This window comes from Mesocricetus auratus, unplaced genomic scaffold (genome assembly GCF_017639785.1).
Source record: "Mesocricetus auratus isolate SY011 unplaced genomic scaffold, BCM_Maur_2.0 Super-Scaffold_100008, whole genome shotgun sequence".
NCBI lineage: Eukaryota > Metazoa > Chordata > Mammalia > Rodentia > Cricetidae > Mesocricetus > Mesocricetus auratus.
The window spans coordinates 64,480,510-64,498,260 of NW_024429192.1; the positions used below are offsets into that span (position 1 = coordinate 64,480,510).

General features: G+C 39.2%; 1 protein-coding gene across 1 annotated transcript in view; it reads left to right on the forward strand.

Moving 5' to 3' along the window:
• P3h2 (prolyl 3-hydroxylase 2) overlaps positions 1-17,751 on the forward strand; it is a 148,777-nt gene that overhangs the window by 111,769 nt on the left and 19,257 nt on the right. Inside the window, exons 2-7 of the mRNA XM_005071594.4 lie at positions 3,535-3,687; positions 6,082-6,271; positions 12,106-12,237; positions 14,405-14,547; positions 14,904-14,993; positions 16,668-16,708. Of these exons, the coding sequence (XP_005071651.1) occupies positions 3,535-3,687; positions 6,082-6,271; positions 12,106-12,237; positions 14,405-14,547; positions 14,904-14,993; positions 16,668-16,708 (749 nt within the window). The remainder of the gene's footprint in view (positions 1-3,534; positions 3,688-6,081; positions 6,272-12,105; positions 12,238-14,404; positions 14,548-14,903; positions 14,994-16,667; positions 16,709-17,751) is intronic.

Below are 17,751 nucleotides of genomic sequence, written 5' to 3' on the forward strand. Positions count from 1 at the left end.
ATGCATACATACATACATACATACATACATACATACATACATACATACATACATACGCATGCAGGATGGTGTGTTCTGTTCTGGGTTATGTTATAAGGAATGAAAACAAGCAAGCACACAGTCACTGCCATCAATGTAAGAAAAGGCTCAATGGTCACCGCTGATGAACCCCTTATGACACTCACGCTCAGCTGTGATTATCTGCATTGAGAACATGAGTGTGCACAGTGATTTCAGCAATGTTCTCGTTACATTCTCATGCCGTTAGCACTGCTTAGTGTGTGAGCTACACTCACACATAATACCTCTTTTTCTCTTTGCGTAGACAATTGCACATTTGAACCATACATAGAAAATATTAAGAAAGATGAATGAGTTATAGGTTCCTTTCCACAGAAAGCCATTCACATGAATATACTTGGCTATCACAGGACAGAGTGTGGTAAGTCCCAGTGCAGGGATAAGGCCATACTGAAGTTCTTTTCCTGTCACAATAGGTCTGAAAAAACATTTCTTCAGACAGTATTCAAGCTTGACCTAATGGGACAAGTTGCATTCCAGAAGGGAAAGAAAAAAATATACCAAAGCACATGGACAAATACTCTCTTTCAGTGGACCAGCCTGAGCCAAGACGGGGGGGTGCTTTGGCAGAGTTTCTCTATGTCTCCCAAATAACCATTCAAAGACTTAATATTAATTATAAATTCTTGACCTGTAGCTTAAGCTGGTCTCCAGCCAGCTCTTATAACTTAAATAACTCATTTCTATTAATCTATGTGCTGCCCCAAGTCTCATTTGCCTCATCTAGGAACTTCCCATGTTATTTCTTCTGCATCTGGCTCGGGACTCCTCAGACCCCACCCTCCTCCTCCTTTTTCCCAGAATTCTCTCTGCCCAGAAAATCCTGCCTAGCTATCAGCCAACCAATTTTTTTGTTAACAATGAGAGCAGCATGTCTTCACAGCATACTAAAGGATTATTCCACAGCAAGGGTGAGAAAGTGAGGCTCAGAAATATCAAACTGTCCTGTCAGTGTCCCTGCCTCGAGCTACAGGTCCAGTGTGTCCGCACTAACCTGTTTTATTCATCACTGATAGCTTGGCTGTTACCCAGAGACAGTTTCCATAGAGCACAAGTACACACTGTATTCATACAAATGCTGTGTTCATGGACAGTATGCATTCTATGCTTTGGTAATAGGAGCAAACCCAATTATTGAATTGAAAGTTCATTTATAAGTTATGTGCAATTTTTGCTGAGACATTCACACAAAAGGCAGTTAATTCATCTGAATCCATTCAGTCTATTGGGGTGTACAGTTTTTAATAAGCACAGTCTTTGTTCACTGTGTATCTAAAGCACAAACATTTAAAGGGACATTTAAATAACCTTTTTCACATTCACTTGACCAATATATTTGTGTTTATACACAACTTAGGATTTGATCATCTTCTGGGTTCCCATAAACATATCACCCCGCAGATACCCAAATATCTTATATTTCTATGTAATAGTGTTTATTATATTGAGAAAAGTAAAACTGAACAAGAAAACAGGTCCAAAGTTGGTCATATTTGTGGGTGGGGTGCGCATTGTGATGTAGTCCAGGGTAACATCTAAGAGAAAAAAGGTCCGAAGTGTATATGAAAAGGAAGTGAACTAGGTTGTAAAATAGGGTCGTATGTTTTCTATTGTGAAAGTGGGTTCTGTGTGTATTTCCACAATGCAATGGCTGGGTACCTCTGAATTCAGTATTTCTTTTTTAATTATTTTTTAATTTAAATTAAAACAATTTTATTTTACATACCAATCCCAGTGCCCTCTCCCTCCAACCCTCCCACTCCCCCCCCACTGTCTACTCATCTTGCTCCCCATTCACTCCTCAGAGAGGATGAGACCTCCCTTGGGGGATCATCAAAGTCTGTCACATCATTTGGGGCAGAGCAGAGACCCTCTTGTATCTAGGCTGTACCCCTCAATAGGGAGTGGGCTCCAAAAAAACCAGTTCATGCACTAAGGATAAATACTGGTTCCACTGCCAGCGGCCCCATAGACTGCCCAAGGCCCCTTACTGACATCCACGTTCAGGAGGCCTAGTTCAGTCTTACGCAGGTTCCCCAGTTGTTGGTCTGGTGTCAGTAAGCTCCCACTTGCTCAGGTCAGCTGTTTCTGTGTTTTTCCCCAACATGGTCTACATCTTGAAATTTTTGGGCAAATGCATGAAACTAGAAGAAAAACATCCTAAGTGAGGTATTCCAGACATAGAAAGACAAACATGGTATGTACTAACTCATAAGTGGGTTTAGGCATAGAGCAAAGGGTAACCAGGCTACAATCCACAACCCCATAGAAGCTAGGAAACAAGGAGGACCCTAAGAGAGACAATGATGAACCCACTGAGAAGGGGAAAGGGACAAGATCTCCTGAGTAAATTAGGAACATGGGGGGAGAGGAAGGATGTCAGAGAAATTTTATCCTCTTAGATAAAAATATCTCCTTATTTCACCATGAAGACCAACTCAAAGCGGCTTTGGAATGTTGACACAATGGTTGTTCAAAATCTGTTGCTTTTCAGTGCTGTAGAGATGACTCCATGATTAAGAACATATATGTATATTGCAGATCTCAGCTTCCAGAACCTAGGCCAGTTTGCTCACTGTTGCCTGTACTCTCAGATTGCTCACTGTTGCCTGTACTCTCAGATTGCTCACTACTGCCCGTCTCCCAGGTTGCTCACTACTGCCTGTACTCTCAGATTGCCCACTACTGCCTGTCTCCCAGGTTACTCACTATTGCCTGTATTTTCAGTTTGCTCACTGTTGCCTGTACTCTCAGGTCCATAGATCTTTCACCCTCTGTTGGACACCAGCACTTTTGCACATAATTAAAAATAATCTACCCCTTTGCAGGAATGAACATTAAAGTTACAAAGTTAGCCTCTTTTCTGCCTCATACAAGTTTACTTCTTTCAACTTCCTATTCTTTGCTCTCTAAAGCTAAGGACTAGTATGGTGGGAGGAGAGTTTACCCAGTCCCATCATTTAGAAAGTCACAGATGCATTTCCACTCTCATTAACATGAAGTTATAACTCCCAGTGTTGAAATATGAACTAAAGGGCAACAATCCTGGCCACTATTTGTTTTGAATAATCAAATATAAGGATATAGCCCACTTTCTTAAAAACATAGATATATAGAAAAATAAGGGAAGAGAATAAACTGGGAATAAACCCCATTCTCTCACTAGAACCAAATAGCCCCATATAATCTCATAAACAGTTTATTAACAGCATGAAAGAATACCATCTGGTAGAAAATATATTATGTGTGTTTGTGTGTCTATGTTTGTGTCTCTCTCTGTGTGTACATGTATGCTTGTGTGTGTGTGTGTGTGTGTGTGTGTGTGTGTGTGTGTGTGTGTGTGTGTATTTTACCTGGAATCCTTTTGTTACTACTTCTCTCCTTTGAGATCTGGGAGTGATCTTATTAGTTTTCCAAACCAAGTCTACAAAACATTTCCTTTTTCTTCCACAGCTTAACCAACTGGAAAAGGCTATGGAAGCAGCCCACACATTCTTCATGGCCAACCCTGAGCACATGGAAATGCAGCAGAACATAGAGGACTATAGAGAGACCGCAGGGGTGGAAGCAGTCCAGCTGGTAGACAGAGAAGCCAGGCCACATCTGGTGAGTTCTGGGGATCCCTGTCCCTGCCATGTGAAGCCAACCTTACCTGCTCAATGGGCTCCAAGCTGAATCATAGAATGGATTCATATATCAAGTTCAGTCTCAATGTTCACTCCCTTTAATATGTTTAGAACCCTCAGATGAAATATTGTAAGCAGGGGTGAAACTATGTTTGATATTATATATTAAAATTTCAATAATTAAAATTAAAGTTAGGATAAATGAAAATTCTCTTAGAAAAATCAGGATATGGAGGACGCTAAAGCTCCTTGAAGTTATCTGTCTCCTCCATGAAGTCTTGCCTTTTACTTGACGTTTTTCACACCATATTTTTTAACAAATAATTTATTATTTCACAGTTTCACCCAATGTAAAAAATGCATACTGACCACTTTTACCCCAGACTTTATCTTCTTCCTCCTACCACTGCTTACCCCCCTTCTCTACTGATCTCTTTCTCACATTCATGTCCATGTCTGTTTCTTTTGTGACCCTGAGATTAAGAGTGCCAGTCTGCATGACCAGAGTTTGGAGCTTTTTGTTGGAGACTGGTTGACCCAGCAGGGGTTGCATGACTAAAGGTAATGGCTCCCCCATCCCAGATTCTGTCAGTAGTCAGGAGTTCATGCCTGGCTCATATGATAGTTTTATTTCTGGTTTGTTAAAATCCTCCAGACCGATTTCCAGAGTAGCTCACACTCCCACCCATAGGGTACAAGGGTTCCCCAGGCCCACATCCACCTAAACCTTTGCTGATGTTGCTATTCTTAATGACAGCCATACTGACTGGTGTAAGATGGAACCTTACAGTAGTTTTATTATAATGTTTCTGATTGCTATGGATGCTGAACATGGTTTACAAAGTTCCCTAGACATTTCTTATTCTGTTTAGCACTGTGGTTTATTTTTAATGCAATATTTTTATGACTTCTTTGAAAATGTCATATGTGTATTCAATGATTTTGAATCATACTCAACCCTACTCCTCCTTTCCAACTCCACTCGGATTCCTGACCACCCTCTCATACCTCCCTCTCCTCACCTTCTTATCATCTTTTTATTTTATTTAAATAAACTATGCAGACCTATGAGTGCCACCCATATATGCATGGGTATGGAGTACGCACTAGAGCACCTACCGACAAGTGAACATATCTCTAAAGAAAACATATCTCCCCCAGCAGCTATCAACTCTTAGTGACTCCTGAGCTAGAGTTGGGGTCACAAGTGACCCTCCACAATTCATGGTAGAATGTTCAGTGACTTGGTTTTGTACCAGTCTTGTGCAATCAGTCACTGATGCTGTTATTTCATGGGTGCAGCGAGTCTATCATGTCCACAAGACACTGCTTTAACCTAGTCCTTCACGATTTCTGTGTCCTGCATTCTTTCTGTCCCCCCATTCTGTATTGGTCCTTGAGCCTGAGAAGAAGGAGGTATGATATAATGACTTACATGTTATTAAGTGGTGTATTGTTTAGTCTCAGTGAGTTTCTGTGCCTTGGCTAGTTTTTCTGCTGTTGATAGCTTACATTATACCATGTGGTCAGGTAGAAATCAGAAGGTTATTTCCATTTCCCTGTATTTGTTGAGTCATTTCTTTGTATCCTAATACAAGTCCTATTTTGGAAACTGTTCCATGAGTTGTTGAGGAGAATGTATATTCTTTAGTGCTTGGACAGAATGTTCTGTAGATAACTGTTAGTTGATACCAGGTCTTGCTATGTTGCTGTGGCTGACTCAAATAAGCATTAGCCATTTTACTATCTAGGACTACAGATTTCAGCTACCATTTCTGACATTTAACATATTATTTTTCACCTAGAAGTGAAGCCAGTGTGAGTTGTTCATAGCTACACTATTTGTCTTAGGTCTTCTAACTTGGAGGATTTTCCCTTGTACCTGAAATGTTCAATTTGGAGTTTAAAAAACCCACAGTATTCTTCTTATGATAAAGTATTATTTGAAATCACACATTGAAAGGCCCCCACTGTTTTTTTATATCACCATTCTCAATGTGTGACCTCCAAAATTACTGCTGAGAAGACAGTTAGAGAAATGTTCTGGAAGGAAGATTTAATGGGCCAAGGCATGCAAGGGATGGCACACTGCTAACCACATTAGCTATCCCATTGCTCTTCCACACATTCCCTGCAGTGGAGATTATAGACTATCCCAGCGTCTATGTGCAGAAAGAAAGAAGATTGATGGACACTGCAGTAGTTGACTTATGCTATAGGTTCCCTTTCTTTGACAAGTATTTGAACCTATGGAAGTCACATGGACAGACCATTACCTTCTGCAGCACAAAGTTCTGCTCTTGCCTCCCTAAATGATCCTGGGTCTGTGTACATCCCACTCTTTACAAACAAGATTGTGTCTGTGTCCTTGCAGGAGAGCTATAATGCAGGAGTTAAACACTATGAGGCCGATGACTTTGAAGCTGCAATCAAGTACTTTGAACAAGCTTTAAGAGAATATTACAATGAAGATGTGAAGTGCCGAGCTCTATGCGAGGGACCACAGAGATTTGAGGAGTATGAGTACTTAGGGTATAAAGGCGGTCTTTACGAGGCAATCGCAGGTAAAGCTTGGCTTTGTTCATTGTTTACTCTAAAATGCTGTGGAAAATGTGTAAAAATATTCTGATGATACAGTACGTAGTAGTAAATAGTGTAAAACGTGAAAGATTCTCATGTGTCTATTCCACCCTGTCCTCAGCTGCTAATTTTTATAGTTAAAATTTTGAGATTTTTCTTCCCAACTTCTTCTGGTGTATTTGTTAATAATTGTGTATTTATTTATTGACTGATTGATTTATTTCTTCAATATAAAAATAGGAAAGTACTATGAGTATTTCTTTTAAACATATTTGTTTTATTTTATTTTATGCCTAACAACAATATGTGGACTTCTCATGTAAGTACATGTGGATTCACTTTGTTGTATGTAGGGACTAGATAACACCCATGGCATGTGACAATCATTTTAAATATTGCTCCATACTAATGAATACTGAAATGGTTGCAGTTTTTCAGTATTTTAAGTAATACAGCAATGAATCCTTTGATACCGTCCTGTGCAATTAATTGGCATACTATGCTTGAGAATGTTGTTCAAAATAGTAGACAATGTGTGATATTCCAGAGTTGCTGATACTGGGTAATTAACATTTTATCAGGAGAAGTGAGTTCTCTGTATATAGCACATTTAAAAATACACAATTTGTATTAACAACATAAGTGTACTAGTACTCCTCTCAGGAGAACCTGTAAGAGTGTGTTTATATAGTAGAGGAGAGGTGGAGTGTCTTCATATGGAACAAAAGACAAGAGAAAGTGGAAACCATAATCTACATAAAACACCTATAGAATCAAATTCGTTACAAAGGCAAGTGAACAATATTCTCAAGTAACTTATACACAAAATTTAATACATTTCATATTAAAGGGAAGTTACAAAATATTATTATTGTAATTAGCCTATCAATTTTTAGTAGTAGTGATTACCAATGCGTATGTAGTAATTGTGCATAGTAATTTTGCTTTTTTTGTGTAATACTGAGGATCGAACCCATGGTAACATGCATGCTAGGAGAGCACTGTCTTGCTGTGCTATAGCACTATCCTTCCTTTTGCTTTTTACCATGGGATTCTAGTCTCTCTAAATGCCCAGACTGGCCTTGAACTCACTCTGTCTCCAGCAGGCATGGATTCTGTAATGCCCCACACCAGACACCCAAGTAGCTAAGCTTATACACTTGTGGTAGCAGGCCACAAGACCATAGCTCTTTGCTTACATCTCTGGTTAGTGAAATGGAAAGTTTGGGGCCCCAGGGCCATGAGGATTGCAGAGGCGCCACTACCCACCTTCACCTTCAACCCCACCCCCTCACTGCAGGATCCTACTTCCTTCTCCAACTGAAGTCCTTCTGAAAAGGCCCCTCCTACTCCCCCTCCTCTCTCTTCTCTCTCTCTTCTCTCTCTCTCTCTCTCTCTCTCTCTCTCTCTCTCTCTCTCTCTCTCTCTCTCTCTCTCTCTCTCTCTCTCTCTCTCTCTCTCTCTCTCTCTCTGTGTGTGTGTGTGTGTGTGTGTGGTCCAGTGAGTTTACGAGAACATGTCGGGGAAATTACTTCTTGAGAAGGAAGGCTTTCTAGTGGCTACATTAAGAAGACACCTCCTCTACCAAAAGCCACTAACCACCAGTACCCTAATACGTTTTTCCTCCCACCTTGATGAAATTTTGATTGTCCCAGTATTGCACATGTCTTGTGCAAGTAAACACAGCTACAGTGAGTTCATGAGTACAAAGGCTATGTCATGTCCAGAAAACATCTTTTTACTCCACATCTTCCCATCCTCGGTTTCTTATTTCTTTTTGACATCCCCCATACCATCCAGGATGTTTCCTGAGCTTTTAGAGGAGATGTGATAACTCTGTCATGTACAGATAAGCACCCCATCATCATGTATTATCTGTATTTTAGCCACTCATTGTTTCCTTCATTAACCACCACCACCCCAGTGTAGTAAGCAGCCTCTATGAAGGAAGCCATGAGCAGCAGTAACTAATGGATACAAGCAGTATTTAAAGGGCAGTTTGACAAAACAAGCATTTTGCACAATGTATTAGGTTCGATGGCAGTAGGTGCCCAGCCTAGGCCTGTGGTCTCCACAGCCAAGGGCTGGTTTTTATTGTTTTTGATGGTATCACAGGTGCCTCGTGGGTGCTGACCTTTCAGGAAGACTTTTCACACAAACCTGCATCTCTGTATGCTGTTCAGCCACCTCACTGAAGAGGTTCTGCTCTCTTTAGGTGTGGAATTTGTTAATTAGAACCACTGAGTGAGGTGGCTATAAACAAACTAAGAATCAGACCCAGGGTTATTTTTTTTAAATAGAGAGTTCATACTTTTAAAGTCAACATAATCAAAAACCAAGTAAAGAATAACTTATGCAATACCAAAATTTTGTTGCATATATATTGATGTGTTATTCCAAGACATTCATCATGAAAAATGATGTGGAAGTTACTAAATCAGTTTATCTTTCCAATTCAAAAGTTTCTGTATCTCCCTTAAAAGCACTTACTTAGTAGCTCAACCCAATCCAGGGAAGTGGTTTTTCAGTCTAACAAGTTCTTCAACTCTGAAATCCATCACATTTGTTACCAAACTTGGACAAATGTTCCTTTCACCTGGCATTTAACACTTGTTGAGTCAACCTGTTTGCCAGGGGGATTTTACTCAAATCAAAACTACAATTTGACCAAGCCCCCATGATAATTTCCTTCCTGTTCTTGGTGTGCAGTTCAGACAGTGCTGTAATACACAGCCCAAATTCTGCCTTAACAGGGCTCCTGTACATAAAATCCCTCCCCTCATGGCTATTCCACTTGTAATAAAGCCAGTAACCTTGAAGAACTTCTCCTATGCATATTTGCATTTTCCCTTCATTCCTGCCTTCTCAAGTTCTGTTCTTTGAATTCTTTGGATGTGCCAGTCTACTCTCTGTTCTTGTTTTCCAGTATCATGTGGCCAGTGTCCTATCTTGTTCAGTCCTTATTCCTCAGGGATTGGAAGATCCCATAACTACTTAATAAATATTGGCTAAGTGAATGTGTTGAATTGAAGAATAAAGGATGTGGTTTATACACCAATAACTATATATAGATAAATGTGATAGTAATGCCTTGTGCTTTGTGATAATGTTGGTTATAAATAAAGGTGAAATTTTTAGAAGCTAATTAGAGAATAGCTACAAAATGTAAACTGGAATCAATATATCTATTACACTCAAAATCACTGCTTTAAATTATCAAACTCTCAAGTGCTCTATTATCCAAAGTAAATTTAAGTTACCTAAAATCGAGATACTTGCATGCGTTATTTTTAGGATTTATTCCCAAAACTTTTATTTCCTTGGGCATCTGCCATTTTCACTTTCCTGTATTTTTAAGAACATCATTCAGTTCAAAGTCAAGTTTGTGTGTCTGTTACAGTGTAATTACTTAATTTTTCCTCAGCACCCAGTGTTTTTCAAGGGAAATGAGCTAGCCATTTCTTTAATATTTATAGTATTGCATAAATATATACATATATAAGCTGTTTATTTAACAGTTTGCTATGCCGTGGTTTTGTGGAATGACATGCCCTACCTTTCGCCCCATATTTGCCTCTGCATCATGCTGTCTATGTTCATGATCTAGATCTTGTTACAGCAACTGATCTCTCTGTGGGTTAGTATTTAGTGCTGGTCAAGACACTGTAACCCATTGGCTGCTGGGAAAGAACAGATGTCTCCACATTCAATTTATTTGACTCTTAACTACCACAACCAGCATCCCAGCTCCCAGCCAGAAAAAAGGAAAAAAACTGTTCAAAACAAGTCATAGTCTTTGCAGTCCCAGCCAAATGCTCACAATTATAAAAATACGGTAAGATTTCTTGGAAATCTGAAACATGCTCACTTTATTGTAGCAAAAAACCTAAAAGTATTCTCACACAGTTGTTCTGAATCTCAATCTTATTTTAAAAAACATATTAATTTCACAATGACATTAAAGGAAAAGAATACAACAAATAAAATTACTTTGATGACTTTCATCCTGCAAATTCTTGTCTTACTTGATTGTCCTCAATTTGGAGTTAAGTTGCCATTCACAAAAGAGAATATATTAGGAAAACCATAACACTTGAATTGTAGAGCTAGAAGAAACTTAACGTTGGAGGAAAATACAAATGCCCACTTAATGGAAATTTTCATGCAGTCAGCTCTGTTTGTGAAGCCAGAAGACTATCTTTGTTTTTTATACTCTACTTTTAAAATATATTCCTTCAGATTTTTGAATTGTTGGTGGGTGCATTTTTCTCTTTTGCCTTTTCTTGTCACTTGATATTAGAGTAGTGGGCCTCAATCTGTGTGAGTCACGACCCGTTTGGGGGTAGAGCTATACTTTCTTACGGGGTCTCATATCAGATATGCTACACATCAGATATTTACCTTACAATCCATAGCAGTAGCAAAATAATAATTATGAAGTAGCAATTAAAATAATTTTATGGCTGGGGGGGTCACCACATTATGAAGAACTATATTAAAAGGTCCCAGCATTAGGAAGGTTCAGAACCACTGAATTAGAGTAAACATAGATTTGAAGGTAAAAAGGATTGGATTATGGAGGAGTGATAGTTGGATGTTTGTTGTCCTCATAAAATATGAAACACCACTAGTGTTTTATTCCTAACATTCACTTGTATGTGCAGATCTCATTGCTTTCTCCATATCTCCAACTGAAGGTAAAGATCAGTGGGCTGTTGTTTTGAGTCTGTTAGCTGTTCTACGTGACATGTTTGCCTCTCCCATCCAAATACTCCTTTCCTTCCTGTGTACTGATCTCATTCTGAAAAATTACCCAGATCCAAGATGAACTCTGACTGAACAGAGACCCACTTGAGAGAAGCTGTTGTGGCCAATTAAATTGTGCGGCCATGAAATCAATTTTCTCAACTGCCAGGGAGCCTACTCAACCCAAGCATGAATGAACCATTCTCTCCCTGGAAAACATTACACCATCTTTGCTATAGAATTCAAAGTTAGGCAAAGAGGAAGGGGAGTTTCCTTGTGACATTAGCGGCTTGTGTTTCTTCAGCACGTGCCTTGACAAAATAGAGTGTAGAGCTAAGGGGCATGGAATACCCTGTACTTCTGCATCTTAACTGTTTTAAATGAGAATAGTAACCACTAAAGAGGGTGCAAGGAGGACAGTGTTTATTCTAATTCTTTAGATGCCATCGTTTCTGTCATTTTGTTACTCTGTCAAAACAGTGTCCCCTATATTAGAATATGAGGTGTCCAGTGAGAGTCTGGTCTATAATTGGATAGATTTGGGTCCTGAGCAATAGATATCAAGAAATCTCATTTTCATTTCTCATTTACAAAGAAAATTGGCAGGCAAAGGGATTTTGAATCCTCTGTTTCCCTTGCTGAACTTCCTGCATCTATGACTGTTCCAGTTTCTAAACACTAGATCACTAGGATGTGACTGTCCTGTCTCAGTTCCATGGCATTTCAGACCCTCTGCAGCATCTGAAAAGAAGCTCAGCGTGTCTGGAGAGACAGCCTACACTCTGTGGCTTTATGTACAGGAAGTCTGGCACATGAACTGCAGAGGTTCGGGACCCAGTGCTGTCCAGTGATCATGGCTAAGATGATGTCACAAGCCACTGTCTGTCTGAAGTCTCTCTCTCTCTCTCTCTCTCTCTCTGTGTCTCTGTCTCTGTCTCTGTCTCTGTCTCTCTCTCTCTCTCTCTCTCTCTCTCTCTCTCTCTCTCTCTCTCTCTCTCTCTGGTAAAGTATGACCTGTAAAAGTGCTGCCCTGGCCAGGGTGAGGACACACCCTCTCTTTCTTGCCTTCCAGATCACTACATGCAGGTGCTGGTCTGTCAGCATGAGTGTGTGAGGGAACTTGCCACCCGCCCAGGCCGCCTCTCACCAATTGAGAACTTTCTTCCCTTGCATTACGACTACCTACAGTTTGCATACTACAGAGGTAAAGTATGGATCATCCATGAAGACCTTTGGGGGTTCCTCTTCACCCCTGATTGCAGCTTTGTCCCACTGAGTTTCCGCCTGAGGGAGGGAGCGAGTAGGCATAGAGTTGATGACAGACTCCGACTCCGGGAGACAAGTTGGATGTAGCAAGCCCAGTTTATTTTAGGAAGGGGAAAACCTTATAAACCTCCACCTGCCCAGGGGAGGGGAGATAGCAACACTGCAGCCGGGTCTCTCGTGGTTCAGGTCGGCTTGTTTCATGACACAGCAGCAGTTGTTAGGGGCTCCCTTGGCAGACCTAGGTTGGCTCAATTTGGAGCAGTTAACATACTGCAAGCTCAGATAGCTGGATTAATACAGATTAGGCCTGCAAGGGCCTACTGGCCCCCAGATATCCCACATAGCTGTTGGCATCTGCTCACCATCCGGACCCCTGCTTTCTTTCATTGCATCACCAAAGTGATGCAGGTTTGGGCACTTTCTTCTCTTGCCGTTTGGCAGCAGCTCAGAGCAAGCAAGGCAGGACACTGGGGGCAGATGAAGCACAGGACTGACTGTGATAACATCCTACAACTTACACTAGACTTGCAAGATTGCTTTCTCAACTGACTTTCAGCAGGATTGGATCCCCATGTTTGAAAGGACCAGTGTTCTAGAATCCTCCTCCTCTTTCTGTATCCATAGTATACTTGCATGTCTTTCAACTGAGTGTTTTATACGTCTGAAATTATATATATATGCAAATACACTCAGAATTTTCCTTCTTCTTTTACTTGAAGGCAGCATATTATTTATAGTATTTTCTGTATCATGTTTTTTACTTAATACATGCCCGTTAAATTTTAGTAGGTTAGGCATAAGAAATTGCCATATTTTAAGCCAAAATTAAATTCTAGTAATCTATTATTCAACTTTAATAGATGAGTGCAGAGACATCTTTCTGATCTCTCTTTTCTTAAAGCCTGTGTACCATTGTATTAGAACTTACTTTATGTGTCTTCTTACTGAGGGACAGTTCTGTGGTTATGATCATTTGTGCCTGCAGTGAACTTTCAAGAAGATAACACTTTACACATGTCTGCACACATCTATAGGTATTATGTCGAAGGACACATAGCTGGAAGTGCAAATAGTTAATTCATATCACCAAATTTTCCTCCATATGGGCTGTATCTTCCAGGGATAATCAGCAGAATATATTACAAAATGTTTAGATATTTCACAATCCTCTAGGCAAAATTTAGTAATTTGAAATAGCTGTAATTTCCTTTTTTTATTCAAGAAAAGATACTGAATACCTTCTTTTATACTCAGAGCCATCTCTGAGAATATGTACACACATGGAGAATATATATATACATACACATATCTGTATACATGTGTGTGTTTATGTATAATGTGTATATGTCTATGTATATTTTGTTTATACATGTATGTGTGTGTGTATGTTTTTGAAGAGAGAGGAAGTGTCTTTTTAAAAGAAATCTAATTGTATGACCTATTTGAGAAGGTGTCATATAGCATTTCAACATACTTTTCCTAACAGTTAAACATTTCTTTTTGTAATAGTTAAATGTTTCTACAAAAAAAATCATATTTGAACTATCCTGGACTGCTCATTGTAACAACTGGATATTGTTAAGGTTGTTCCAGTTGTGTGAGAAAGGGCTAGAAGAGAACATCTTCAGCTCTGGGGACCCTCACACGGTTACCCCATCGAAGCAACATTTTACAACACACTTTCCAGTGATAAGAAATAACACTTTGGAATCACTTCTACACCCATCCTTTATTTACAAACACTATATCATCATATTAGAAGGTCATGCTGAGAATATTTAATTAGGCCAGACTGTACAAAAAAGTCATGGGGAATTCATACAGTTTTGCTGTGCTATTACAGGGATCACACATAAACATTTTCAGATAGAGTTTAGAGGATTTCCTCAAAGTGCCCAGACCGAAGCAAACAAAGGGTCATCCCATTTGAGTACCTGAAACCGTGTCTGTCCTTCTGTGCAAATGCTGCCGATCTTTCTGCTCAGCCTCAGTTTATCCCGTTTATGATGGTCAGTGCTGACGTCAGTAGACACCTAGAAGTCTTCCCCTGAAGTGGTCTGTGCAGCACTAGCTGACTCAAATGTGGCAACACCTTGTGTTTCTAGTTGGTGAATATGTGAAAGCCTTGGAGTGTGCCAAAGCCTACCTGATGTTCCATCCAGATGATGAGGATGTCCTGGACAATGTAGACTACTATGAAAGCCTGCTAGATGACAGCATTGAACCAGAATCCATCGAAGCCCGAGAGGTAAGACTGGACTGTAGAGAGAACTCTCTTTAAACTGCAGTGTGTTTCAAGGAGAACTAATTAAAAACCAATTGACAGACAGCAACAACAGCCATCACAGCAACAGCAGCAAAGCACTGTGCTTAAGGACCCGCAGAGATTTAGTGGTTTTTCCAGATTTTAATTCTTTCCAATTTTAACCATGATGGAAGCATGTTTCTCATAGGTGCTAGCTTGTGAAAGCCTGTTGCCAAGGGGGCTGCTTCTGCAGCTCTGATCTTTGTGTCAGCTTATTGGCCATTATAAAGAGAAGTTCCACTTGAGCATCTATGGTGTCCAGTAGTTGTTATTTAAATACAAATTCTTCTTCTCTCTAGGATTTAACAGCGTTTGTCAAACGTCATAACCTTGAATCTGAACTGATAAAGTCAGCTGCAGAGGGTCTGGGATTTTTATATTCCGAACCGGTAAGAACCAAGTGAGAAAATGAAGTGTTATAAAAATCTTTTTGGTGGATATTTAAGTATAAGTGTCCCAGTCACATTAGTTGGAGATTTTAATAACCTCTCTAGATTAATAACTGATTAGAAGTCTTTAAGTTTTTCATGTGGTGAACTTTAAAAATTTTGATAGATTCCCATGATGCTGAGGTTGAAAGTCAAAAGCAAATATTTTGTGCATGATCCCTTTGCGTCAGTGTTATCTTGTTTTCTAACCTTTAAACAATATAACACACCTTCAGAAGATCTAGCCTGAGTCAGTCTTCATGCTGTGCTTTCTTTGCTTCTGCATTGACCCCCATCAGGCCCCCATTGTCCTGTGAAGAAGCACCCTTTACAAACCTCATCGCTGCTGTAGATAAATGCATGCTTTTGTTTGTAGTTAAGGAGATACTTGTGATCTTCATTTTGTTAAGGCTTTAAAGTATTTTTCGCTACATACATGGAATTAATATATGATTCACTCCTTTGATGTTTGAGTTGTTTCTGGTTTCTTTCAAAAATGATTAGTACAGTGGCCTTTTTTCTTTTTATTGAGCTGTTAAGGTTGAATAAATTCCAAGTGTGGACTCACTCTGCATGAAAAGTATGAGGTTTGAAAAAGTTCTTGAAGTGTAACTGCCCTCCTAAGAAAATGCTTCTGATACCTTCCTTGCTTCTAGTGACATATGAATGCACCTGTCTACAAAACTTACAGGAGGAAAAGTGCCTGCACTACTCATACATATTAAGTGTCAATTTCTACATCATTGCTATTCTAACTTTTATTCTTCTGATGGCCAGTTCATAATATATTGCCTTTTCACATAGTATTATTTTTCCTCTTTGAATTATACAGGTATGGGTTTTTCTACTTATTTATTGATTACTGAATGGTTTTATATATCACCCCATGTTAATCGGTTGAGGAAACCACTAATTGCAGCATATTTTCAATTTTTCTTAACTATGGTATATTGTCATTAGCATTAAAATCAGGTTATTTTAAGGTGATATTTCTGGAGTAACATTTACAGTATATTTGTTTTTGCTTTAATATGTTGAAGAATTATTTTCATAAGAGTCACCAGAACATGATGACACTCCCTTCATGGATCTGCATAGATAGTCCAGCTTGATTCCTTTGTTCAGATTTTATTGATGATCCACAAAGTCCTTGTATTGAAGGATCTCTGAAGTCCTTTCTGTTACCAGATTTCAAGTCACTATGCAGAACAAAAAACAAAAAAAAACAAAAAAACCAAAAAAAACAAAAAACAAGGCTCTAACTAATTCCATGCAGTGTTTTTGATTCATTTGTTATCCATGGTACCTTTGACAAAACTGCATCAACATTCACCTCATCAATACACAGTGCAAGTTTCTGAGTATTTCAAGCCTTCATAATATTTCATTAAATGTATATTAAATGCTGTGTAACGGTGACACAAACCTTTAATCTCAGAACTAGGGAAGTAGGCACAGGGGATATCTGTGAGTTTGAGGCCAGTCTGGTCTACAATGTGAGTTCTAGGATAGGCTCCAAAGCTACACAGAGAAACCCTGTCTTGAAAAACCAAAAGAAAACAAGTATTTCAAATTTTTATGCATATAAATGATATTTTAGTAATAAATTTATACCTTTTTCTCAACTGAAAACAGAATTACTGGGTCAGTTATGGAGAACGGCAAGATGAGAACCGGTGAGTCCTCCATTTGGAAAACAAAGTAAAATGAGAGAAAGTGTTCAGAGGTAGGAGATGGTACAAGGAACTGGGGTGTAGTTACAACCTCTGTGCTGCACATTAGGAACTGGGTCATGGCCGCAGATCTCCCACTGTCTTCTGTGTGGTTTATGACTAATTATTTTTCTCTTGTGTGTGAATACTTTTTCTTACATGAAGGACTTAGCCCAGGAAGTCTCCAAATGCTAACTCCCTGTGATTAATCATTGATCAAAGTTGGATGCTATTTTTGTTAACAAATTTTACTAAATTGGCTTTTTAAAAAAATTTTTAAATCCTTACTGGGTGGTGCTGACCTTTAATCCTAGCATTCAGGAGGCAGAGGAATGGAGATGTCTGTTTGAGGCTAGCCTGATCTACAAAGCAAGTTCCAGAACAGACAGGGATATTACACAGAGAAATCCTTTCTTGAATTACTCCCCGCAAATTGTTTTATACTTTCAGAATTGCATACAATGCATTTTTGACATATTCAAAATTTGTCTTCTGATGGGAAATTCCCTTACTATATTCATTTGAAATCAAGATCAGTCATAGAGGACTATGTGTTATTACTGAACAAATCAAAAGTAAGGGAACTCATTTTTAATATAATTGCAGTCAGTTCACATGTTTGTAAATAACTTAAGCTTATCACACACGTGAGTTACCTGTTTGTAATCATATAGACCAACTGACCTGTTTTCAATTGATTGAGGACATGCTAATGGAAGGGACTTGCTTATAATTTTGCCACAATAAAGTGGAAGATTCAGGCTGTAGAGTCTTGTAATCCTTCAGCCCTTGGGTGACATAAGATGACTGGGAGAGAATCGAGGACATATAGGAGTGTTTGGATGTACCCAGTTTGTGTCAGTTAAAAGGCTATCTACTCTCACTTGTGCATTTGCAAAGCTTGACACAAACTGTGTCTTTCTCCTCAGAATAGTCAAGAGCCAACCATTACATTAGGACATGGTTTATCGCCACTCCAGCATTATTCAGTGATGAAGTCCATGTTC